General features: G+C 54.6%; 11 protein-coding genes across 11 annotated transcripts; 6 read left to right on the top strand and 5 right to left on the bottom strand.

Moving 5' to 3' along the window:
• Positions 1-111: 111 nt before the first annotated feature.
• ANB1 (translation initiation factor eIF5A) lies at positions 112-857 on the top strand (the record flags this gene model as incomplete). The annotated part of the gene is made up of 4 exons (XM_064837779.1): positions 112-141; positions 266-532; positions 591-723; positions 787-857. The coding sequence occupies 4 exons, from the start codon at positions 112-114 to the stop codon at positions 855-857; spliced, it is 501 nt and encodes a 166-aa protein (XP_064694483.1).
• A 646-nt stretch (positions 858-1503) lies between these two features.
• On the top strand, positions 1504-2355 carry LTS14_005081 (uncharacterized protein; the record flags this gene model as incomplete). Its single annotated transcript, XM_064837780.1, has 1 exon — positions 1504-2355. The coding sequence occupies one exon, from the start codon at positions 1504-1506 to the stop codon at positions 2353-2355; it is 852 nt and encodes a 283-aa protein (XP_064694484.1).
• Positions 2356-2415: 60 nt separating this feature from the next.
• Positions 2416-3345, bottom strand: LTS14_005082 (uncharacterized protein; the record flags this gene model as incomplete). The annotated part of the gene is made up of 2 exons (XM_064837781.1): positions 2416-3271; positions 3317-3345. The coding sequence occupies 2 exons, from the start codon at positions 3343-3345 to the stop codon at positions 2416-2418; spliced, it is 885 nt and encodes a 294-aa protein (XP_064694485.1).
• A 522-nt stretch (positions 3346-3867) lies between these two features.
• LTS14_005083 (uncharacterized protein) lies at positions 3868-4866 on the top strand (the record flags this gene model as incomplete). The annotated part of the gene is made up of 1 exon (XM_064837782.1): positions 3868-4866. The coding sequence occupies one exon, from the start codon at positions 3868-3870 to the stop codon at positions 4864-4866; it is 999 nt and encodes a 332-aa protein (XP_064694486.1).
• A 1278-nt stretch (positions 4867-6144) lies between these two features.
• LTS14_005084 (uncharacterized protein) lies at positions 6145-6612 on the bottom strand (the record flags this gene model as incomplete). The annotated part of the gene is made up of 1 exon (XM_064837783.1): positions 6145-6612. The coding sequence occupies one exon, from the start codon at positions 6610-6612 to the stop codon at positions 6145-6147; it is 468 nt and encodes a 155-aa protein (XP_064694487.1).
• A 285-nt stretch (positions 6613-6897) lies between these two features.
• LTS14_005085 (uncharacterized protein) lies at positions 6898-7554 on the top strand (the record flags this gene model as incomplete). The annotated part of the gene is made up of 1 exon (XM_064837784.1): positions 6898-7554. One exon carries the CDS (start codon positions 6898-6900, stop codon positions 7552-7554), a length of 657 nt encoding a protein of 218 aa, XP_064694488.1.
• Positions 7555-7963: 409 nt separating this feature from the next.
• CTK2 (RNA polymerase II C-terminal domain kinase beta subunit) lies at positions 7964-11085 on the bottom strand (the record flags this gene model as incomplete). Its single annotated transcript, XM_064837785.1, has 4 exons — positions 7964-10420; positions 10473-10583; positions 10640-10744; positions 10807-11085. 4 exons carry the CDS (start codon positions 11083-11085, stop codon positions 7964-7966), a joined length of 2952 nt encoding a protein of 983 aa, XP_064694489.1.
• A 606-nt stretch (positions 11086-11691) lies between these two features.
• Positions 11692-12553, bottom strand: LTS14_005087 (uncharacterized protein; the record flags this gene model as incomplete). Its single annotated transcript, XM_064837786.1, has 2 exons — positions 11692-11784; positions 11879-12553. 2 exons carry the CDS (start codon positions 12551-12553, stop codon positions 11692-11694), a joined length of 768 nt encoding a protein of 255 aa, XP_064694490.1.
• Positions 12554-13982: 1429 nt separating this feature from the next.
• LTS14_005088 (uncharacterized protein) lies at positions 13983-14982 on the top strand (the record flags this gene model as incomplete). The annotated part of the gene is made up of 2 exons (XM_064837787.1): positions 13983-14307; positions 14357-14982. 2 exons carry the CDS (start codon positions 13983-13985, stop codon positions 14980-14982), a joined length of 951 nt encoding a protein of 316 aa, XP_064694491.1.
• Positions 14983-15382: 400 nt separating this feature from the next.
• On the top strand, positions 15383-16497 carry LTS14_005089 (uncharacterized protein; the record flags this gene model as incomplete). The annotated part of the gene is made up of 2 exons (XM_064837788.1): positions 15383-15396; positions 15456-16497. 2 exons carry the CDS (start codon positions 15383-15385, stop codon positions 16495-16497), a joined length of 1056 nt encoding a protein of 351 aa, XP_064694492.1.
• A 3221-nt stretch (positions 16498-19718) lies between these two features.
• EFT2 (translation elongation factor 2) lies at positions 19719-22411 on the bottom strand (the record flags this gene model as incomplete). The annotated part of the gene is made up of 3 exons (XM_064837789.1): positions 19719-21512; positions 21568-22297; positions 22404-22411. The coding sequence occupies 3 exons, from the start codon at positions 22409-22411 to the stop codon at positions 19719-19721; spliced, it is 2532 nt and encodes an 843-aa protein (XP_064694493.1).
• Between the last annotated feature and the right edge of the window lie 690 nt (positions 22412-23101).

Raw genomic sequence — 23101 nt, forward strand, 5'->3', positions numbered from 1 at the left:
ACTTCTTCGCCGCCCCACCACCCTCTTCACCTCTGGGACCTGGACAGCACAGACTCGAGGTCGTAACATATCACTCCACTACCTTCTTGACGCCTCCGCCACCCCATTAAGATGGCCGCTCCCAACGAGAACGACGCTCAGGTATGTCCATTCATTTTCCCCGCTATGCCGAGCCAGCCATGAGCGGCGATCTGGACGTTTCTGCGACCAGCAGTATACTCGTGGCCATGAGTCTTCATAGCACATACTGACAACTCCTGCGCAGCATGAGCTTACCTTCGATACCGCCGACTCCGGCGCGTCCCTTACCTTCCCGTTGCAGTGCTCTGCCCTCCGCAAGAACGGCTTCGTCGTCATCAAGCAGCGCCCTTGCAAAATCGTCGACATGTCAACCTCCAAGACTGGCAAGCACGGTCACGCCAAGGTCCATTTGACCGCCATCGATATCTTCACCGGCAAGAAGTTGGAGGATTTGTCCCCTTCCACCCACAACATGGAGGTCCCGAACGTCAGGCGTCAGGAATACCAGCTCGTACGTATATGATAGCAAAGTGTATGGAGACAGCATGGAGTCTGACGTGAGAGCACAGCTCGACATTGCTGAGGATGGCTTCATGTCCCTCATGACCGAGGGTGGTGAGACCAAGGACGACGTCAAGGTTCCAGACGGCGAGGTCGGCGACAAGATCAACAAGCTCTTCAGGGAGGACGAGAAGGACACCAGTAAGTTTAGAGAAGCCGTACGCACAAGACTCATGACTCCCAAAACTAATATCGCCCTACCAGACGTCATCGTCCTTACCGCCATGGGTGAAGAGGCCGCCATCGATGCCAAGGAAGCCCCTAAAGGTTCTTAGACGCCTAACACGACGCAGCATCTGCACGGCAACTCGACTCAAATTCTCGCCTGCAGTAGACAACACGTATAGCGAAACCTCACGAACGAATCAAATGGATATATGTGTGCAACGAGCGAGTGATCTTCATGCTCGTAGGAGGCTAGGCGTGGCTGGCAACATTAGCGCTGTGGCTACGGCCGCGCGAAAAGGCTTTGGAGAGCGGGATCGGGTTGTTGATTTGTTTTCACGTGGAGCCTTTTCCGCATCTTGTGTAGACTATGATCTCCAAATGCTGTTTCTCGTGATTTTTGGTGGCGCTCTACAAAACTCTGGCCGCTCTGGGCCAATTGTCGTGTTCGTGAAGTTACGTACTCAAACCCCAAACTTGACATCTGGTCGACTTTACCTCACTTCTTTTCACGCAACATCCACACTGTCGTTCTACAAAATGGCCAAGCCATATTCATACGTATTGTGGAACGGTATCGCTCCTATCCACGTGTTCCTGCCCATCTGAGTGAAAGTTACGCCAACATGCCAGACGCAGCAGTGAACTCACGCGGCCGTCATGCGAACGTCACTGGTTGCGCAAGGCATATGGCAACCGCAGACCCTTAACTCGAAAACACAAGTTAGTAGTAGTACCCTCACACAATAGAACAACATGGTTGACAGCAAATGCATCCTCCTCTCAGGCGGCGCCAGAGGCATCGGCCGCTGCATGGCCCGCCACTTCCTCTCCAGAGGCCATCGACTCTTCATCCTGGACATTGACGAGACAGAGCTCAAACACACGTGCGAGACTCACTTAGCCAAGTACAAGGACCACCTGTCCTACACACTTTGCGACCTGACCGATACCGACGCCATCCGCTCCGCCGTCAAACAAGCCGCGGACTTCTTCGGAGGCCACATCGACGTCGTGATCAATAATGGAGGTATCGCCACTCCGAACTGGAAAAACGGAGCCACGATGGAGAATCCAGAAACTTTGAAACAGTTCCAGATGTATCTTGACACCAACTTGAGAGCACCCTTTGCCGTCGTGCAGGCCGCGATCCCTTTCCTCAAGGTCGCGGGCGGTGCGGCGACGCACAAGGAGACGAGGCAGGCTTATATGGACAGTAAAGCTGAACGGGGGCTTACGGGGGCTGGGTCATGTATCATCAACATTTCTTCTTTCCGGGCGCAGATGAGTGATCCGAATCAAGAGGGTTATGCGGCGTCTAAGGCTGGGCAGAATGGGCTCACGCATAGTATTGCTGTTTCGGCGAGTCAATGGGGTATTAGGGTGAATTCTGTCTCGCCTGGACGCATCAAGGCGACGTATGAGAGTAAGGAGGGGGATGAGAGTGGGAAGGGGTTGGAGTTTGATGACAAGGATTATGAGCAGCATTCTACCAATCGTGCGGGTAAGCCGGAGGATATTGCGGAGGCAGTGGAGTACCTGATTGGGGCAGGATTTGTGACCGGGCAAGATATCACTGTGGATGGTGGAGCGGTGATCCAGAAGTAGAGTCAAGGTGGGCGAAATATATACTAGATTAGATCTATATTGCTGAGATCATGTCAAGACTCAGCTTTTCTGGCTCAGCCAGCTCGGCGAGATACCTGCGTGTATACCTCCCGATACCAAGATATCAGCTCCCGTCGTGAAAGAGCTTGCATCGCTCAACAGATAAGTAATGAGAGGCGTCAAGTCCTCTGGCACTCCTATTCGCTTCAACGGCGCCGCATTCTCAAACATACTCAGTAGATGAGGATATTCCACTTTCATGCCCTCGGTCATCGGCGACATGATTACGCCAGGCGAGACCGAATTGACGCGGATTCCTGAGTGGCCCACTTCGACTGCCAAGGGACCTACAAGTCCCTTCACAGCGGCTTTGCTCATGTTGTAAATTGCGAGATTCTGCTCGGGCACCTTGATACCCTGTCCAGCTATCGAGGCTATGAGGACGATACTCCCGCCTTGGCCATGCTGTTGCATATGTGCCGTCATCAGCTTTGCTGTCCAGAACGTTCCCAACACGTTGACATTCAGTACGCCTGTTGCTTCGTCCCAGGTCTGCTCCAGAAAGGGCTTGTCTACCGCGATACCGGCTGCTGGTACGCAGCCCTGGAATGGTCCGACGTTGTCGACGGCTAATTTGAAACCGGCTTCTAGTGAGGACTGCTTGGTCACGTCTGCTTGGGTGAAGGATGTCTTCACTCCGTAGCGGCTTTCCAGTTGGTCGAACTCGTCGACTGGTTTTGGAAGGGAGTCGAGGACTGCGATGTTGCCACCCATTTGGGCGATGGCTTTGCATATTGCGAAGCCTATTCCTCTTCCGCCTCCAGTGACCAGGACGCTTTTTCCTTTCATGCTGAAGCGGTCTGTGATTTTAGTGTCGCTCAGAGACTCCCGGCGCGGTACCGTAATGCTCAGACTCCTGTATGTCGTCCATGATTGTGTTCGAGATGACCGAATTGCTGACCTCCTTGCCACTCGTGATATGGGCAGCATTGTGGAAAGGAAACATGTATATGCATACAGTCGCAAGAAGAGGGGCGTTTATACATGTGAGGACCGAAAGGCAATCTTTTTCATAGTCAAATAAGACGCCTACGTCTTTCTTCTGGCATCACAGCAGCAATACGTTCAACCCCGCTCATGATGCATCCTCGGACGGCCATGGGGGGCACACCGGTACAGGACCCGGACTGTCATCAATGTCGACGCGGGCTTCGGCTGTATGACATGCCCTCACAAGCAGGCTGATCCGCGGGTATATAGTACGCAGCGCGCTTGGTGGAAGGAGAGGAGCCTGAGGAGGAATAAAATGCTAGCGGAACATCTCCGTGCTGAATTGAAAGATGATGGAAGTCTTCTTCACGTGACCACGGTGAGGTTGGTCATCTTCACAAATCAGCCAGAAATGCTCTCCTAAGCTCCACATCCAATGGCACTAGCTAGCTCTATACCGTTCTCGAACCACGACTATGCTATCAGTATAAGTATCAACGATTCCATCTCTGTGCGCCATTAATGTCTTCGAAAGATCAGCCACAGCAGAATACTACTACCACTTCGCAGATACCGTCTATCCTCAAAGCCGTAGCCACTCTTGTAGCCATCGTAGCTGTCATTCTGGCTTTCTACAGTCCATTGCGAACAGCTTTAAGCAAGCAGATCCCAAGGCTTTCGAAGCTCTCACCTGCAGTATCTTCGACGGCGAACCGAACGATGACGACCCACGGACCGGCACCACCTCTCAAAGTTGTCAAGCGACCATGGAATGAACGCGGTCACGCTGATCATGGCTGGCTATACACCTACCACACCTTCTCCTTCGCCTCTTACTACCAGCCTGAGTTCGAGGAGTTCGGCCCACTACGAGTCATCAATGAGGACCGAGTAGAGAAAGGCACAGGTTTCGGCACCCACAGCCATGCCGAGTTCCTGATCTGGTCCTATATCGTCAACGGAGAGCTAGAGCACAAGGACTCGATGGGCAATCTGGAGAACCTGAGACGAGGCGAAGTCCAGTTCACGAGTGCAGGGACAGGCATCAGACATAGCGAGTACAACCGCAACAAAAAGGAGGACGTGCACTTCCTGCAGATTTGGGCCAAGCCGAACGTCAAGGGTCTGAATCCTAGTTACAAGACTCGCAAGTTTACAGACGAGATGAAGACGGATAAGCTGCTGCGGATCATGGAGTCGGTGGATCGACATAGTGGGAAGGATGAGGAGACGGAGGCGATTCCCATGCGTGCGGATCTGAGCATGAGTGCTTCGGTCTTGGGGCCGGGAAAGAGCGTGCAGCATGAGCTTGTGAGGGACGGGGAGAGGAAGGTGTATTTGCACGTGATTATGAGTGATCGGACGCAGCCGAAGGCTGGTGGTGCGAAGATTAAGGTGCAGGGTGTGGAGCTTGGAGAGGGTGATGGGGCTTTTGTGACGGGTGCCAAGGGGCCTGGGAAGGTGGAGGTGGAGAGTGTGGGTGACAAGCCGGCTGAGTTCTTGTTGTTTGATATGGCTTAGTAGGTATGGTCATAGGTCTGTGTTTGATTAGCTTTGTGCTTCGTTAGATACCATGCTGAATGCGACTTACTTCTTTGACAGATGCCAATACCAAGTCGAAATCACTGCCATAACGCCATGCATACTACCCTACACGCCTTCACAGACCATTTGAGTAAAGCCGAAGTCACTGATGCACGATGCCTCGTTCATTTCGTACACTCTCTTCTGGTGTTTCGTTCACGAACACAGGAAGTTCTCCCTCTAGAACAGCGGATGGTGTATCGCAGCTGTGAGCTGGGAATTTGCGGAGCTCACGGAGTCCACGACGTTGCTTCTTGACTTTGCACGGACAATCGGGGTCATCGCAAGGCGGGTCGTCAATATCGATGCTCCGCCGTGGTTTGAACTCCTTCTCTTTGAAATGAAAGAATTTCCGCACTTTGTTCCTCTTTTCACCGCGATGTGGATTTGGATGAGCGGCCCAGTATTTGTGTCTGCGTTCGAAGAGTGCGGCTACCAGTACTGCGGTGATGGTCATGCAGATAGTGCATATTGGCTCCACCATTTCTGCAGTTGCGGTAGTGTATGAGCACGGTGCTGCAGGAGAGATACGGATGAAAATCTGAAGTTGCTTCGTGTCCGACCGAGTATCGAGAAGAAGAATGGCTGGCGTCGTGGGCTAGCTTATAGCTGTGGAGTTGACCCTGATGTGGCGGCGATGGAGTTGGTTGTTGCGAGAGCATACACCAGAAGGTGTCTAAGGCCTTCTTCATATTTCATTGTTGTGCCTGCCACGGTTTGAGGTGCGACTACCGGTCTATGTTTGGCCATAGTGCAGGCTCATCCCTATTATCTTGACCACACAGCAATTACGACCATGCCTCTCAGCCCGTCAACGTAAGTCTAGACGTACTCTGTATCACGTCCATCGACAGTGCATTCCTGGCTAGTAAGACGTAAACGCCACTAGATGGAGAAACTTGCCACTTACGGACGGGATGGCACGCGGTGGAAAAGTTGGAGAAGTGATGTAGCATTGGCCAGCCCGCCTAGAGTAGCAAACCACTCGCATCTCAAGTGAGGACTTCGAGACTCATGCCAGTCTCGCGACCACTACAGTCACACTCTGGGATCTTACCTCACTGTGAACGAGCCGCCCTAAGCTGGCATTTAGCTGACCCCTGAGCAAGATCCGTAAAAAGTCCAACACACACATGAGCCCTGCATTGAGGCCCAGCAAGATTCTCACCTCACAAAGCAGGCCGTAAAGTCCAACGACCCAGCACCACCACCCTTCTAGCGCCTTCCCGGACCCTCAGCATCTTCATCAATATTACCGCCATCGCCATCGACCTCCTCGTCGTCACCCTCCTCCCTCCCCTCATCCCTCGCCCCACCGCCACCCCCTTCCTCATCAACATCCCAAACCCCCAACTCTCTCAACAACCCATTCCTCTCCGTCCTCAACTTCGTCACCCTCTCCACCACCGACTTCCGCGTAGGCTTTTCAACAAAAGAATCCGCAATACCCTGGTATTCCGAGCCCTTGATTTCGTCCCGGTCGAAACCGAAGAGGAGGAGTTTGATATCGTTTTCTTCCGTCCAGCGCATGCGTTGGGGTCTGCGCTTTGGCGAGGGGCCGATGAAGCCGAAATTGTTCTTATCGTTGGAGGGTTTCTTGTCCTGGCCTTTCTTGGGGGTTGTGCGAGTTTTGGGCTCGTGAGTGCCGTCGTTGGCCGGCGATGGAGTTGTGGATGTGGACATGCTTAGATTTGTGTTTGGTGTATGTGAGTATAGCCGGCCCAGGAAGCTCAATGCTTGTGACTGAGAGTGAACTCGAGGGAGCGGAAGAGAGAGAGCTTTAAGCACTTTTATTTGCCACCACTTGTCACGTGTGCTTCATTCACTTCCTTGAAACAATGGATCACCTGCCTGCCTCACATGCGAGCGGCGCTAGTGATGGCCGATCAGCAAACGAGCTGAGGTTCACTTCAGTGAGCCCAACTCAACTGCTGCAGTAACGCACCAGAATCGATTCCTTCCAGCATCATGACTATGACCACGAGCATGGAGCCCTCCGCCGATCAATCCTCCACTTCCAACCCACGAAGAAGCACCCGCCTCGACCGCTTCCACGCCCACGACCACGAAATCGGAAAAGTCGACCAGGAGTCGGATTCCGATTCCGACGAAGACTTATATCCCATCTACGAAGTCGAAATTCCAAGCGATGAAGACGAAGCCAATCTCCGTGCAGCCTATCGTTTGCCTCCCCGTACAGCCAGTAAGCTTCGCCAGATCTACGAGGCGAGTAAGGCCGAGCATAAGAGGCTGAGGGCGAGGGTGTTGGGTACGCAGCGCGAGAGGTTGCAGGGAGTGCTGGAGAGGCTGGAGCGGGGCCCTAGGACTCTGCGCGACGAGGTGGCTATTGAGCGGTTGAGAGCGGTGTTGGGATATGATGTGGCTGTTCACGAGAGCGACGAGGTGGATGGCGTGATTGGGGAGAAGGCGGAGGATGTGCTCGGAGGTGAGAACTTCGACGGCACGGGTTCGGAGGTCGAGATGCGTGATGCTGAGGAGGTTGATGGGGTGGACTTGAAAGCTGAGATGCGTGATGCCAACGAGGATGTTGATGTGGCGGGGCGTGCGAACGTTGTGCATGGCGAAGCAGAAGGCGTGAAGGCTGCGCAGGGGAGAGTGGTATAGGAAGTCAGAGGCGATGGCGATGGCGATGGCGACGATGATGGCGAGGGCGGCGAGAGGGTGGCGGCAACGACTTGATAGTGGCAGTGAATTTGGAGCCGTACAAGTAGCTACCGACTTTCGCAGACATTGATGGTTCACTGAAGTGAGATATCTGCTCATGGCCAGCCTGCTACTCGCCGGTATCCAGCGCACGCAATCCAAGAGAGCGTCCGGCGCGGCTACCAAGCATGATGATTTCCTCCCCACTTATGTTTCTCGCAAAGCTTGAGGAATGCATCTCACCCCCACAAGCCTCATCCCGCCATTCCACCCCACCGTCATAGCAAGCAAGCTTCAAACCGCAAACCGCAGCCATGGAAAAAACCATGTCCACCACTCAGCAGACTTCTCTCTCGTGATACCAAGCCTTTCATCTGCGCCGATCATACTCCTCATACCCACCCCTCCTATCCCTCCTCTCATACCTCTCCTCATACCTCCTATCCTCATACCCCCTGTCCCTGTCCCTCTCCCTCTCCCTCTCCCTGCCCCCACCACCACTACCACCACCACGCCTCCCACCATACCTCTCTCCAGCATCATACCCCCTATCACCCCCCCTCTCATACTCCCTCTCCCTCTCCCTCTCATGCCTCTCCCGTCCCCTCTCCACCTCCCTCAAATCCTCCCTCGAACGCCTCTCCCCTGCTCCTCGAGGAGGTATCTCGCTTCTGTTGTGATCGTAGTCCCCGCGAGCACGATGCGGAGGGGGTCCATGCCGTTCCGCACGATCACGCTCTCGATCTCGATCTCGATCGCGGTCACGGTCTCGGTTACTATCGCGATTACTATGCCGATCCCGGGAGCGCGAACGAACTACCGAGCGCGGAGGTTGCGGGATTGGGATCTCGATTTCCTCTTCCACTTCCTCCCATTCTTGGGTGTAGAATTTCTTGATCTCGGCCTTCTCTTCCACCACGAGACGCGGGTCGAGCATGAAGCGGAGGGTGCCGCCGCCTTCGGGTAAGGACGGCATTTGTGGAGCCGGCAAAGTTTGCGGTGCATTTGGGGCACCGGCTTGGGGTGGGGAGACTGGGGTTGGGTGGCCGTTTGCTAGGCTTAGGGTCTCGCCGGCTTGTACGGTATTGATGGCGGTGGATTCGGGCGCGCTGGTGAAGCGGGGGATGCTGTCGTCGGTGCATTCTTTGTTGAGGACGAGACGGATGCGGAGGAAGTCGTCGAGACTGTATTTAGTGCCGAGGATTGAGTTGGCGGTGTGATGGGTATAGAGGTCGAGGAGATCGAGTAGCGTCTCCATGATCTCTCCTCGTGTTGTGCCGGCCTTCTCGTAGTCAAATGCTTTGATCTGCTCCTGGAAGGTCTCATTACCGGTGGATGCAGCATGTAATTGCGTGGCTAGCTCCAGACATGCAAGAGCCATGGTGGCTGGAGTATGCTTCAGCGGTGCAAAGGTCCGGTAAAGATCTGTCAGCACGGTCCAAGCAATACTGCCGACCTTCTTGAGCTCCTCCTCATCGTTTCCCAGAGTCTTGCACATCTTGACCATGAGATTGTGAGGATACTTGGCGCGGAAGTCGAAGCCGCTACTCTCCAGTATCAGACGTTCCAGACCGATGACGATCCTGCTCGGGGTCTCGAAGACGACATCGTCGGGAGTGAGAGGATCATGCGCGCCAGCCTTGAGGTTGTAGGCCGCGGCAAGGATATCTCGAGTCTTCTTCAGCGTATCCTCGGCCTTGCACGCCATCAGCAACGCCGCTGCCGCAGCATCCGCCCAGGCATAGTCGACAGCATGCGGGTGCGACAGGCGGAAACGGTGATAGTATGTGCAGGCCGTGGTGTAGGTGCGGATCGGCAGCTGTAATGCTCGGCGAACATTGTCCAGCCACGTGACACCCTGCAATCGGATATTGTCTTCACGAGCTTCGGCCAGTGATCGCTCCTGCACGTCCAAGGCATTTGGCGGATTCAGCTTCTTGTCGATGGCCGCCTGGGACATGAAGCGAGGCGCAACGCGGATGGTCGAGGGATGTGGACCGACGGGTTTGGCCTCGCCATTGCTCATCCGCTTCGTCGCACCCATGTCTTCGGCTTTGGCGTGTAACAAGCCGTATGGACGGGGCTTGACTGGCGTCGGAGAGATGTAGAGCAGGAGTGGTGCAGTGTTAGTGATCTTGACTTCTGCTTGTGGAGGTGGGAGCATAAGTTCAGCCCTATCGACAGACACTCCCGCTTCTTCGGCGCCCGCTCCGGTGTGGCTGAAGCTTTGCTCTGCTCCAACCTTACTTCTTCTCTCCTCCACTTTCTCCACTGCCACAGCATCTTCATCTGCCCGCTGTTCTGCCTCTGGTCGCTTCCAGATGATGCGGGCACCTGCAGGCAACATCTCGGCATGTGACGGGCTGCTGTTTGCAGGTGTCGGCAAGAGTCTGTTTGGCCTACCCAATGGTTGACGATTGGCGTTTTTAGGTGGGTCGTTGATGTCGCTGATGCTCCTCATATCCCTCGTGGACGCCGGTTGACCAGCCCTCTCAGTCTGCCTACTCGCAACATCGAATCGAGGTTCCACAAGAGCCGCGGGCATAGCTACTTCTAGTGCTCTTGCGCACAACTCGAGCGCTGCTGGCCTGCTGTGTGTAGCTGCCGCAGTATCGTCAAAGCGGTGCTGATGGTAGTACCCGCCACCAGCTCGATACGCCTCCTCACCTCTCTCGTGGTATTGATCTTCATAGCTGCCTTGGCCGACCTCCTTACGACACCAGGATTCGTCGTACTTACCACCCGGCGAAGCATACTCTCCCTTCCGAGCAGGTGGATACGCCATACCTTTATGTGGTGCACCGTACTGATATCCCTCGCAGTAGTCCTGTGAAAGTCAGCTTGAACACCACTCGCACCGATCAGCGGTCATTACTTACACCACGTGGAGCCAGTCGAGGCGTAGGCATTAAATAATGCTCGTAATATCTGGCCTCGTACGCATCCCTCATTTCAACTTCACGAAAATAAGGGTCTGCTTCCGCGGCGTACTTGTGCAAAGGTCAGCTGGATCGGCGCGGCTGAAAGTCCATGAAGCTCGACTTACCAACCGCGGCGGCGAGCGGAAGGGTGATCGGCCCCGGAAACCATGCCTTGAGTCCTCCCTCATTCTTGGGGAGTAAGGATACCGCAGCGGCAATCTTCCACGATCCTAAACACCGAACAGTCAGCCCAACATACACCACTGCACCGCCACCAAAACCCAAACCTTACCTCATCCACCATCTCCTCAACCCCACCCATCACACAGGCTCCAGCCCTCTCCCTATCCACCTTCCTCTCCGCCAACCTCCCCCTCGCCTCCGCCCTCTCCCTCGACGCTGCCATAGCCTTCTCCCTCTCCCACATCAAAGGCACCACCTCCGGCTCCGGATGCGTCCACTTGCACGGGTCGCGAGTACAATTGTGTATGCCGCCGATCATGTGGTAGCGGCAGATGCCCAAGGATTCCCAATCTACTCGTAGGCGAGTATTGGGGTGGGGCTCTGCCATGGTTGCGGAGCTTCGTAGTGGTGGTAGTGGCGATGGTGGTGGAGGTAATGTACTTGCTATTCCTCCTCTAAAGATTCTCGTTTGGGAGGGAGGTTTATGATCGGAGAGTGAGATACGTCCTTTTTGTCGAAGCGTGGAGGTTTGTCTTTTTTTCCAAGCTTGAAGGCATGCGGTGTGAATTTGAGATGCCGCCGGAGAAGCAGGTCGTAGGTGTGAACGCGGGTAGCTGCACGGCGTTTGTCGTGGAGGCTCTTTCACCGGTCCCACGTATCGGCATCATGAGACCCACAATGTCCGTCTTTCCATGCAGGTAGCCGAAGCTAAGGCGGCTTTGCAAATGGGGAAGGAACGACCTGCTGCTTGCGCGAAAAGCGTCCATGATAGGATAGGAAGTCTAGTAAGAGGTCCTTGCTGACAATGCTACATATATCATGAAGCTCCTAAAGCACCATTGTCGCTTATAGACTGGATAGGATGGCTGGTACGCTGGTGCCATAAAGCGCAACCTCCCTCGCATGCAGCCTGCGGGCTTGCCACCCAAAGATGACCTGAAAATGCTTATGGCCGCCTCCCTGCGCAAACGGAAGATGCATCATCGCGGAATCCTCACTCCCTGAAGTCCGAAGCGTCCACATCAGCAGGCGGCACCGCACCATGCTCACTCATCAGCTTCTTGTACCGCTGGCGTAGCGCTTCACCCTGTTCACACAGTATAGTCAGCAAAACCTCTCAACTCCTTTCGCGTAAAGGGTGGTAAGTCTATCGGCAGATAGTAGCAGAAGAAGAAACCTACATCATACTCCTCCCCCCCCAACTTAACCACCCTCTTAGCAATCAACCCCCACTTCTTCCCCTCGAGCTCCTTCTCCACCGCCTGCTTAGCCGCGACCAATCTCCCATTATCATCCTCCTTGATCACGACAAAGTTAACCTTGAGACGCGCGTACCGGTTCGGAAGCGTACTAGGGCCGAGTTTGCCCTGCTTGGTGATCTTGACCCAGGCGGTGCGGATTTCGGCCCAGTCTACGCCGGCGTCGCGTTGGTCGAGGAGCATTTTGTCGGCTTCGGTGCAGTCTTCGTAGGTGTAGGGGATGGGCATGGATTTGGTTATGTCTTGGGCTGCCTGTTTGGGGGTTAGTGGATAGATGGATGGTGTGGTTGGAGATAGGGTGTGTACCTTGCGCTTGCCACCTGTGGCTGGAGAGTCGTCGGAAGCGTCTTTTTCGGATGTCCTCGCCCTCTTACGCTTGGAAGTGGCGACCTGGTTGGTTGCTAATTCGCCTTCGCCTTCATTCCCAGCTTTCGTTGCCTTATCGGTGGGTGCCTTACGCTTCCTTACCCCTGTCATGTGGATCACCGCCGCCTTGCCTTTCCCTTTCGTGGTCTCGGGGTCTTGTGTGACGGTCATTGGGGACTTACGCTTGAGTCGGAGCTCCATCGCTGGCGCTGACGGTGGCATGTCTGCCATGGTCAGTGTTGTTGATGTTGTGGAACAGTGGGATGTAATTGTTGAATGCTTCAGCTCAAAGTCAACAAGACTTACAGAGGTGTGCATGTGACGCGAGCGGGAGTGGCGCGGTTGCACTCGGGAAGAGAAAGAGTAACTGGGCTGATTCACCAACTTCGACTGAGCTACAGCTCTCCAGATCTTGACGCGTGGAGGTGTAGTTGAAGTGATCTACGCCGTCTCGTGCAAAGTATTCGCCAAAAGAGAGCAAACGTAGTGAGTCTGCCATTTCCTGACATAGATCATCATCGGTGACTACAGCGGCTTGCATTCGAACCAAGCGATAAAGGTCGCCTGTGGCAATGCTTCCGCGGAATCTGACCTGCGAGATGGAGGTCGAACTTCGAGGCCGGGCCCGCGCAACCGGGCATCTGGTATCACCAATCCAACCATGCCGGCCGTCGAATGGACGTTGAAATATCTACTGACCAGGAGATATGCTATATTGTCTTGGACGGCGGCGTCTTCACAGGATAAACTTGCTGAACAAAACACCGTAGCCGATGTCTGAAGGATGATGATCCGTGATCGCTGTGACGCTGGATCTTCTCTCCGTCAGACAGATCCCATGCAGCAGATTCCTGCTTGATGCTTCTCGTTCCACGTTGACACAAGGTAGTCTCCGTAAGAGATGAGACCAGATGAAGTGTCGGCTTGAATGCGAACTTCAATTGCGGAGCTATATTTAGCCGGCCTCACTCAGCCCCATCAATCAAGCCGTGGCCCCATATCGTTCCTAGTTTGCTTGCCGCCCATGCAAGTGCCACTGCTCGATCTCTACTTCTGGCTTCAGGCATCCCATGGTGCCGCAATAATCATGCTCAATATGGCCAGCGCTCGAAGCATAGGTATGTATCGGCTGCGTGCGACGCAATCTTGCGTTCACCTCCTCCTGCAAGAATCCTTTGATCAACATCAGCATTGTCGAGCACGATGATGGGTACTGGACGATATCTTGAGCTGCCTCGGAACGACGCTCAAGGTGGTCATGAGCACAATACCAATAGCAAAGGTCGTAGATGGCGCCGGACAGGCTTCTCGCTCCTGCCTTTGATCCCAATCATTTGGATCCTTTCCTTACTCCTCGGGCTCTGTCTAGCTGGAATCAAGTTCAGCCATACGGAGAAAGACTACGGCTGCTCGCCAAGCGGTGCAGTATGGGTCACACAAGCCAACCGACCAAACTTATGGGGAGGCAGTTACGGTCTCGCAGTGACTATTGGCTTTGACGAATTCCCAATTTCGACTGCGAAAGCCATTGACGTCCTCTGGGATCTGGTGATCGGCCGTGGCATGCAGGTCTTGATAGCTGTAGTGATCTACTACGTCTTTCGCGGGTCGATCACGAATGCCATCCAATATTATCCCGTCCTATACCAAGGTACTCAGGATGGAATACAATACCACCGGCTTCTCCTCGCTGGCCACGTATGCTAGAGACATTCATTGGAAGAGAAGGTCAGCTCGGCAGTTCTTCTCGGCGGTGACGCTGACGTTGGCGACTGTCTATGCTCTCATCGCTCCGACCTGGATCAGTGCTATGACTGGTTATCAGGCGACTGCCATCCCACTGATCATGCTGCAGAACGGCATCTATGTGAGCTTCAGTGATATCGCAAACTGTGACTGGGTGGTGCAAGATGGTGATCGCGTTGGTCTCGATCAGAATACTTGTGTCCAGCACGGCACGAATCTGGCCACTAGTCTGCAGAACTGTAAGTCATCTCGGTAGGCTTCACCAAGCAGACTCTGACACAATCTTAGACCTGCAGAACTACGTAGATTACAACTACGAGCAATGGACTGCAAATGCTGAAGCCGCCAACATCAGCAGCACCTTCACGAGTCCCAATGGGCAAGAGCACAATCTTGCAGCACCTCTCCTAAACATTACCCGCAACAGTTTCGAAAACAGCGACAACGCCGTCTTCTACCAAGGCCGATCACTGACCAATTCATTCCTGATGGAACACGGCATGTGTGCACCCCAAGAAACATACCGCTGGGGCTTCTCACTAATCCTACTCTTCCTCTTCCTAACAACCACATTCTTCACCTCGCTTTTGCTATACGGAATCTGGCTGCATAGCTACTGGCGCAAGACGGAAGTCGATAACGATTGTGTTGTTGGTTCGTTACGTGCAGCTGTCACTGTGGCTTCTTCGATACGAGGTGAGTTGGGATCGCAGACTGAGGGGATGAGTAATAGGGAGTTGAGGAAGGCTACGAGTGCGCGTCAGGCTGGTGTCAGGTTGAGGAGTAAGGGCGATATCAAGCTGTTGAGGCTGAATTCAGAGGCTGTAGTGCCGACGACGTGTGGTAGCCGGCCGACGTCTTCGAGGAATAGTAGCTCGCACGGCCGGAGTGTGAGCGAAAAGACGGTGCCCTGATGGGCGAGGATGTCACGTTCGCCATGAGTCACTATTCGTAGATCGAAATCCAAGAACTGCACGATCAGGCCGCAACTTCGACTTGTACCACTACTGACTGGCTCTAGAGGGGATGTTAGTGCCCAGCTGTCCGGCTGACTGTGGCTGACCTGTGTGCATGATGCGTCAAGGTGGGACGGGAAGGCGATTGTACGACTCAGCAGCAAACAAATTCACAGATTGTCGACGCCTTTGGCCTTCATCATGCCAAGGACACATGGAAGGACTTTCTCGACTTTGTCATTGCTATACCGCGCACATCGATCCAACCCCGACAACACGGCCTACAAACTGGGTTTGAAACAGATCATTACCACTCCATTCTTTCGCTCGTGATCAATCACTCACGCCCCATTCCGACATGATCTCTCTCCAGTAAGCTGTCCCCCACTAGCACGCCACTCTCAAACAAGAGGCTAATTCTCGACCGACAGCGACCCAGTCTCCTCAGCCTTGACCCCACCCGGGGTCAGACCTTTACCGAATCCCCTCAACCGCGGCCTGACGGTCGGCATGACACGAGGCCAGAACAAAGCACACCTCATCCAACACTACCTCCCCCACCTCTACGACGCCGTCCTAACTCTCAACCTAACCTTCGACGAAGCGATCCAACACCTCATGTACCAGGGCAGTAACAACCTCGTCGGGATCGCCGGCTCGTCGTCAACCCGCCTCTACGCCTACTTACCCCACCACATCGAAACAATCTTCCTCCGCGTCCTAGAAACCATAACCAAATACGGCCATGACGAAAGCCTCCTCACGCACAAAATCCTCCGCCACCTAGAAAAAGAAGCGGATAAGGATGCCGCGGCCGAAGATCTCTGGTTCGACCCTTGGCTCGGCGAAGACCACGAGCGCACGATCCGGCTCTTTCGCACCCTGGCCGAAGTCTCCCTGCTATCTCATAGTTATTGGTTAGGTAGTGTCCTGGCCTTGTTTTTCCAGCAGGAACGACATGAGTTGTTGACCTCGGCGCCGCAGGGTGAGGTTTACGAATGGGCGTGTAATATTGGGCGGAGCTGTATGGGCCGGGGGGAGCAGGTGCAGTGTTTGAAGGTTGTCGAGCGGTATTCGCCTGGTGTTGTCAACGCGGTCTTTGGTGGCGGTAGTCGTGGTGGACGGTATCCTGTTCGGCCGAGCATGCCCAGGGCCTCGTCGTCTTTGGAGCTGGTGCCTTTGGGCTCGAATCGCTCCTTGCGGCCCTCCGGAGCAGGGTACTCTCCTCCTCGTCGTCGTCGTAGTCGCAATGCTCTCGATGATGACTACGACGACGACTTCGGGCTGCGTCCCCGACCTCCTCTGCTAGGTAGTGGGAGACGTCCACGGAGCCGCTTCCGAGACCAAAGTCGGCGCTCACGATTGGTGGCGGATTTCCGCAGGATCGAGGATCAGGTGGAGAATGTGCTTGATGCGGCGGAGGTGCTGCAGGAGGAGACGAGAGAGCTGCGGGAGATTACGGGGAGGAGATGAGTGGGGAGTATGGGTAGATGTTTGGGAGGGGGAACATGAGAGAGGTATCTTAGAGAAATGATTGCTGTGCTGGGAGTGGTCTGAATGACGTGTACTTGCTGTATCGTCTATCGTGCTTAGCTCGACCACGAGGAAGACTCATTCCAGTCTGTGGCGATATACCTTGCCTTTCCTCGTATTATGATAATATTGCCATATAATGATGTTATCGGTAGTAGTATGTATGACAAGGTATGGTGCTGTTCTTTCACGTGGCTCTGGCTTTTTTCGACTTTGACACTCTGGGCGAATGACGTGCAGATAGCAGGGTCCATGCAGCATGTGATGCGGCAAGCTTCAAGTATGTGTGTATGGGTGGCTTGTTTTGGGAGGTTAGATTTGTGTTGCTATTCTGCTGCCTACTGACACCGTAACCAATTGCCACAGGTTGACGGTCTGTTCGGAGACTAGAGCACGCGTATGTCGAGATAAGCTGGTATAGCGGAGAGAGTGCTGCAACCACGCGGCAGCCTGCAACCCGTCAGGCATTCCCTGCTTCTCGCATCCCTGGGATAAGGAGGATGGATACGGATAGTACTGCTGGGATGCTATATACAATAATAACGACGGGAGATCAGAATACACCCGAGGGAACGGGGAGCGGGTTTGGAAGGGCAGTGTTGGTTGCGGCTGGCGTGAGCAGTCTGGTAGCCTGCATACTGGTGTGTATCGCTCTACCAAAATCAGGCGAGAGTATATACTGATGGGATTGATTCTTAGACGGTGGCATCATGTCTGCTCCAACTGTACAACTACCGCAAACCACTCCTGCAACGGGTGAGCATCTCTATCCTCACACCACCCACGATAGAAGCCCAACACACTGACACTACATGTGATTCCACCAGCACGTCATCCGCATCTACGTCCTCGTCCCCATCTTCGCCGCCGCCTCCTTCGCCTCCTTCACCTCTCTACGGGTCGCCTTCTGGATCGACCCCTTCCGCGACGTCTACGAGGCCTTCACCCTCTACACCTTCTTCCAACTATTAGTAGCCTACCTCGGCGGCGAAAGATCTCTAATCATCATGATGCACGGCCGGCGTCCGATCGACCATCTCTGGCCCTTGAATCACTGCTTGGGTAAAGTCGACATCTCCGATCCGCATACTTTCTTGTCTATCAAGAGGGGCATCCTGCAGTATACGTGGATCAAACCACTGTTGGCCATCGCGACGGTGTTGATGAAGGCCACGGGGACGTTCAAGGAGGGCATCTTGTCGGCGGATAGTGGATATTTCTGGACGGGACTGATTTACAACATCAGTATCGGCTGGAGTCTGTACGACCTCGCCCTCTTCTGGGTGTGCATGAGTGCCGATCTCCAGCCTTTCCGACCCATGCCCAAGTTCTTATGCATCAAGGGCATCATTTTCGCGTCGTGGTGGCAGGGCTTCTTCCTTTCCATCCTGGTCTCGCTGGGTGCTATAAAGGGAATCGGTGGTGGATACACTGCCGATAACCTGGCGGCGGCGATCCAAGACGCCTTGATTTGTTTCGAGATGCCTCTGTTCGCTGTTGCGCATTGGTACGCTTTCAGCTGGAAGGACTACGCCGATCGTACTATCAGCGATGCGAGGATGCCGTTGCGGTTCGCGGCACGAGACGCTTTTGGGCCAAGGGATTTGATCGAGGATGCGAAGGAGACTTTTAGTGGGAACAAGTACGAGTATAGATACTTCGATGCCGAGGATAATGTTCTCGCGCACGAGGAGAGTTCGAGCCGGCAGGCGAGGATGGCCGAGGGGATGAGATATGAGCGGGGTGGCAAGGGTAAATACTGGATTCCTGCTTCGGGTCATGCGAATGATAAGCAACCGCTCCTTTCCCGACTAGCAGACAGTCATGCGCGGACTATGAGTCCCGGTGGCGGCAGTCGCTCAACAAGCAAAGGACGAAACTACGGCGCGACCCAAGAACCCGCCGAGCCAGAGCTGGATGCAGAAGAAGAGCGCCTCTACCAAAACGCCCGCGCACTAGAATACGGCGACTGGAACTACCCCGTCATCAACACCCACTACGCCACCCGCGACGACCAACTCAACGCCGACCCAAACATGCTCAGCGCGACCACCAACCGCGCCATCCTCCAACCCACAGCCGATAACCGTCAACGCCGCAAGAGCCGAATCAAGGACATCCAATCCGACGCCCACCAACACGACGACCCGAACAAAAACCCCCGCGGTAGCTCCTCCAGCAACGGCGACGCCGCCTCAAGCTCCACCTTGACAGGAAAAGGCAAAGAAAAGTTATCCCACCTGCCCCTCGTAGGAACCCTCTTCCGCCACGACTCCTCCGACTCAGCCGACTCACACAGCTCCCAACTAGTCGACCTAGTAGTAGAAGACCACGCAGCCGAAACCATCGAACGCGTGCGCGCACGCAAAGAAGGCGGTCCAGGCTGGAACTCGGTAGAACAGAAACATTACGTCAAAATGTATAATACCCCCAAGGGGGAAGTGCAAGAGGAAGTGCGGCAGGGGTTTAATCCTGATGAGCCGGAGACGACGGTTACGGAGGGAAGTCATACGCTGACGGGGGCTTTTGCTTTGGAGGGGGAGGGGGATGAGGAGGCCGTGGCGGATGTGGAAGATGGTGGGAAGGGAGGGGAGGGGACGACGGGTGAGAGGGAGGGGACCAGGAAGGATGAGGTTGGGCAGGAGCAGCCGTGGGATGGGAGGAAGTATGGGGATGGCGACGAGGCGAGCGCAAGCGCAAGCGGGCCATTCGAAGAGGAACGAAATGTCTGGGGACGATGAAGCGGATCTCCGTGATTATTGCCATCTTCGGTCCTTTTAAATTACTGTAACATGAGCGTGCTAGCGGCGGCGTTACACAAGAGCGAATTGAAACAATCACTGGGGCAAAAAACATTCCGAGAATACTCACCATGGTCCATTGTAGCGAAACTGTTTTTTTTGAACTGGACTCCTAATCTACCATTCATGCAAAAAAACAAAGGGAACACCACTCTCCTCCCCCCTCTCATCTCATGACCATGTCGTGCGAACGCATTAAACATCATTGGTATCTAGCATGCATGATTTCCGCATCTATCGTCAAACAGCTCATATGAAATGGCCGAAAGCAGACAAGACACCCACAAATGCTCGCTTTTGTCCCCTCCTGACACTCTCTCCCTCCACAACAAGCTGCAATCGCCGCCAATGATAGGCCGCTTACAACTTATCATAGTAGTTCTCATAGCCCGGCACCTCAGGCTTCAAGCCCTTCCTCTTCCTCATCGTCTCCACAACCCCACCGGGCATGGTCGTCCTATCAAGCGGCGACCCACCCGGCAGAATCTGCCAATGATCGAACACCAATTGCGGGAAAGCCTGACCACCAGTGTTGGAGCGCAGATCGGCATTGAAACCGAAAGACTCGTTGACGGGTAGATAGGCCTTGATGTTGAAGAGAGGCGTACCGGGACGCTGCATCTCCTCGAACACATGACCACGCCTTCGCGTAAGCACGCCGTAGATGCCTCCCATAGCCTGCTCGGGGACCTGGATCTCGACCAAGAACACGGGCTCGAGGAGACCCGGGTCGGCGAGGAGGGTGGAGGCGTAGAGCACACGACGAGCGGTGGGGATGATCTGTCCACCACCGCGATGGATGGCGTCGGTGTGGAGCGTGACGTCCATGATGTTCCAGCGGACACTGCGCATGGGCTCCTCGGCAATGGGACCTTCCTTGGTCGCCCACTGGAAACCAGAGACGACGGAGTCCTTGATTTCGTTGAGGTACTGCACGGCCTTGGTCTGGTCGACGAGCAAGTTGGCGCCGTTGGTATCGGGGCCGAAACACCAGATCTTACGGGCGTCAGTGACGTCCCAGCCGTGCTCATCGGCGAGGATACGGGCGCGGGCCTTGAAATCGTCACGTGGTCCGATCTTGCCTTGCTCAATGTCCTTGGCGACACCCTCCTCCAGGGGAGCGGCGATCATGTACAGGCGGTTGTGCTTGTTGGGCGACTTGGAGAGGGCGGTCATAGTGGAGGTGCCGTTGACGGACTCGCGGTACTGCACGACTGGGTCGGAGATACGGAGAGGCACACCGGCGTGGTCCTCCTCGAGATCCTTCAAGCAGATCTCCAAGTGCAACTCACCGGCACCAGCGACGACGTGCTCACCGGTGGGCGCGATGTATGTAAGCACACAAGGATCGGACTTGGATAGACGCTTAAGACCTTCGACGAGCTTGGGCAGATCGTTGGCGTTCTTGACCTCGACGGAGCGCTGAACGACAGGCGAGACAGAGAACTTCATGACCTTCATGTTGTGGGCCGTCTCGGCGGTGGTGAGGGTACCAGACTTGAGCAAGAACTGATCGACACCGACCAGACCCAAGATGTTACCAGCTGGCACATCCTCGATAGGCTCAGTGTAACGACCCATCATGAGGATGGTGCGCTGAATGCTCTTGATGAACATGTCCTCCTTCTTGCCGGGGATGAAGTTGGGGCCCTGGATGCGGACCTTGAGACCAGAGCGGGCAGTACCAGAGAAGACACGGCCGAAAGCGTAGAAACGACCCTTATCGGAAGTCGGCACCATCTTGGACACGTAAAGCATGAGCGGGCCCTTGGGGTCGCAGTCGCGAATACCGAGAGCGGACTCGTCATCAGGAGGACCCTCGTAGAGAGTCTCCATGCGGTACTTCTGGGCGACAGCGGGAGATGGCAGGTGGAGGATCATCATCTCCATGAGCGCATCAGCGGCTGGCAAGAACTTGCGCATGACAACCTTGAGGAGCTGCTTGCCCTCGAGCTCCTTCTCCTCGCCAGTGAGCTTGATCTCGAGCTTCTCCAGAAGCTTTGGGATCTCCTCCTTCTTGAAGTTCATAACGCTGTCGAAGATGCGGAAGATGGGGTCCAAACAGAACTGATTGAAAGCACGCTCAAGAGTCGCGCCCTCGTGTGTGCCGACCTTGGTCCACTTCTTGGTCTTGGCGTTGAAGAAGTTGTCGCCCTGCGCGTATATTAGCTACTGGTCATAGGGAATTGCAAGTCATGTCAAAACTCACCCATAGACGCTCCATCATCTTGTTCTTGTCTACACCAAACTTCTTGGAGTAGCGGGTAGCGAATTGTCTCACGGTGAAAGCCCAGCCGTGAAGACCGGAACCGAAAGCAATGGTACCCTTGTCAGGCTGGACCTGGACATCACCGAGGGTCTTATCGAAGTAGGTGGCGATGACCACGTTGACGGACTCGATGACACGGGAGAAGTTCTGGTACAGATCCTCCTTGCTGACCTGCAACTCGAGCAGAGCACGATCGACCTTGTTGATAATGACAACAGGCTTGATACGCTCACCGAGAGCCTGACGAAGCACAGTCTCGGTCTGCACGCACACACCCTCGACGGTGTCGACGACAACGAGCGCACCGTCAGTGACACGGAGCGCAGCAGTGACTTCAGATGAGAAATCAACGTGACCAGGCGAATCGATCAAGTTGACCAAGAAGTCGTTCTTCACGGTCTTCTGAGGGATATCCTTGAGATCCTCGGCGTCAATGAGGGAGCCGTAGAGGGAGATTGCGGTCGACTTGATCGTCACACCGCGCTCCTGCTCGTCGGGGCGGGTATCTGTGAATCGAGCGGAACCAGCGTTCTTGGCGGAGATGATACCGGCACGCTGGACGAGGGAGTCGGTGAGGGTGGACTTGCCGTGGTCGACGTGGGCGATGACGGACATGTTACGGATGTTGACCGGGTTGTCCATGAGCTCGCGGAGCTCCTCGACGGTGAATCTGTTGAGCGCCGCATGTTAGCCGTGCTCCATGTATCTCACGTCGCTGCAGGAGTTGTGGTATTCAAGCCACGATATCCTTCCCATGCTCTTCAGTGATGACTTACTGAACCATCTTGGCGGTAGTGGTGGGTGTAGGTGTGGGTGGAAAAGTCTGTTATTCGTGTGTGGGAGGGCCTGCCGGAGTGCCCTTATCGAGTGCTGAAGTGCACGACTCGACCGTGGAAATACTTGTCTGCCTGTGAAAGGTGTCAGTGCCCAAAAGCGGATGTGGCTGGTATATGTAGTAAAGCTACCTGTCGACGGCGATGTGGTGCAGCGGTAATGCTTGGACGACAAGAGGAGGCCAAATGAGAGCGAAAATGTTAGTGGAGGCAAAATGCCCCGCTATTGCTATTCTTAATGTGACAAGGGGTGGGATTGCAGAAAGGGTGGGACTTCGACAAGATCTCGACAAAACGTTAGCCTTTTCGCTTATGTTATAGGCTCTAGGTACGCTAGAAGGACGAAAGTGATATGATATTACCCGTTTGGACTAGACGTATCTTTGTATCTGGAATAACCAGTTCCATCACCTACATACACGGCGAAGTAGAAGGAAACGTCAACTTTGGCTTCCTGGCGAAATCGAAGATGGATTCGGGAGTCCTACCCTTCTGCAATCCTGCCCCATGTAACGTTAAGAATAGGCTGTTTTGAGACACCGGAGTTAAGGTCACTGGAGGGTTGGCACGAGGGTGAAGAAGTACGATGACTCGAAGCATGCATTCATCTACATTCAAGCTACATGTACCATAGTGAGTCA

Source organism: Recurvomyces mirabilis (assembly GCF_035927965.1).
Source record: "Recurvomyces mirabilis strain CCFEE 5264 chromosome Unknown scaffold_12, whole genome shotgun sequence".
Classification (NCBI taxonomy): domain Eukaryota; kingdom Fungi; phylum Ascomycota; class Dothideomycetes; order Mycosphaerellales; family Teratosphaeriaceae; genus Recurvomyces; species Recurvomyces mirabilis.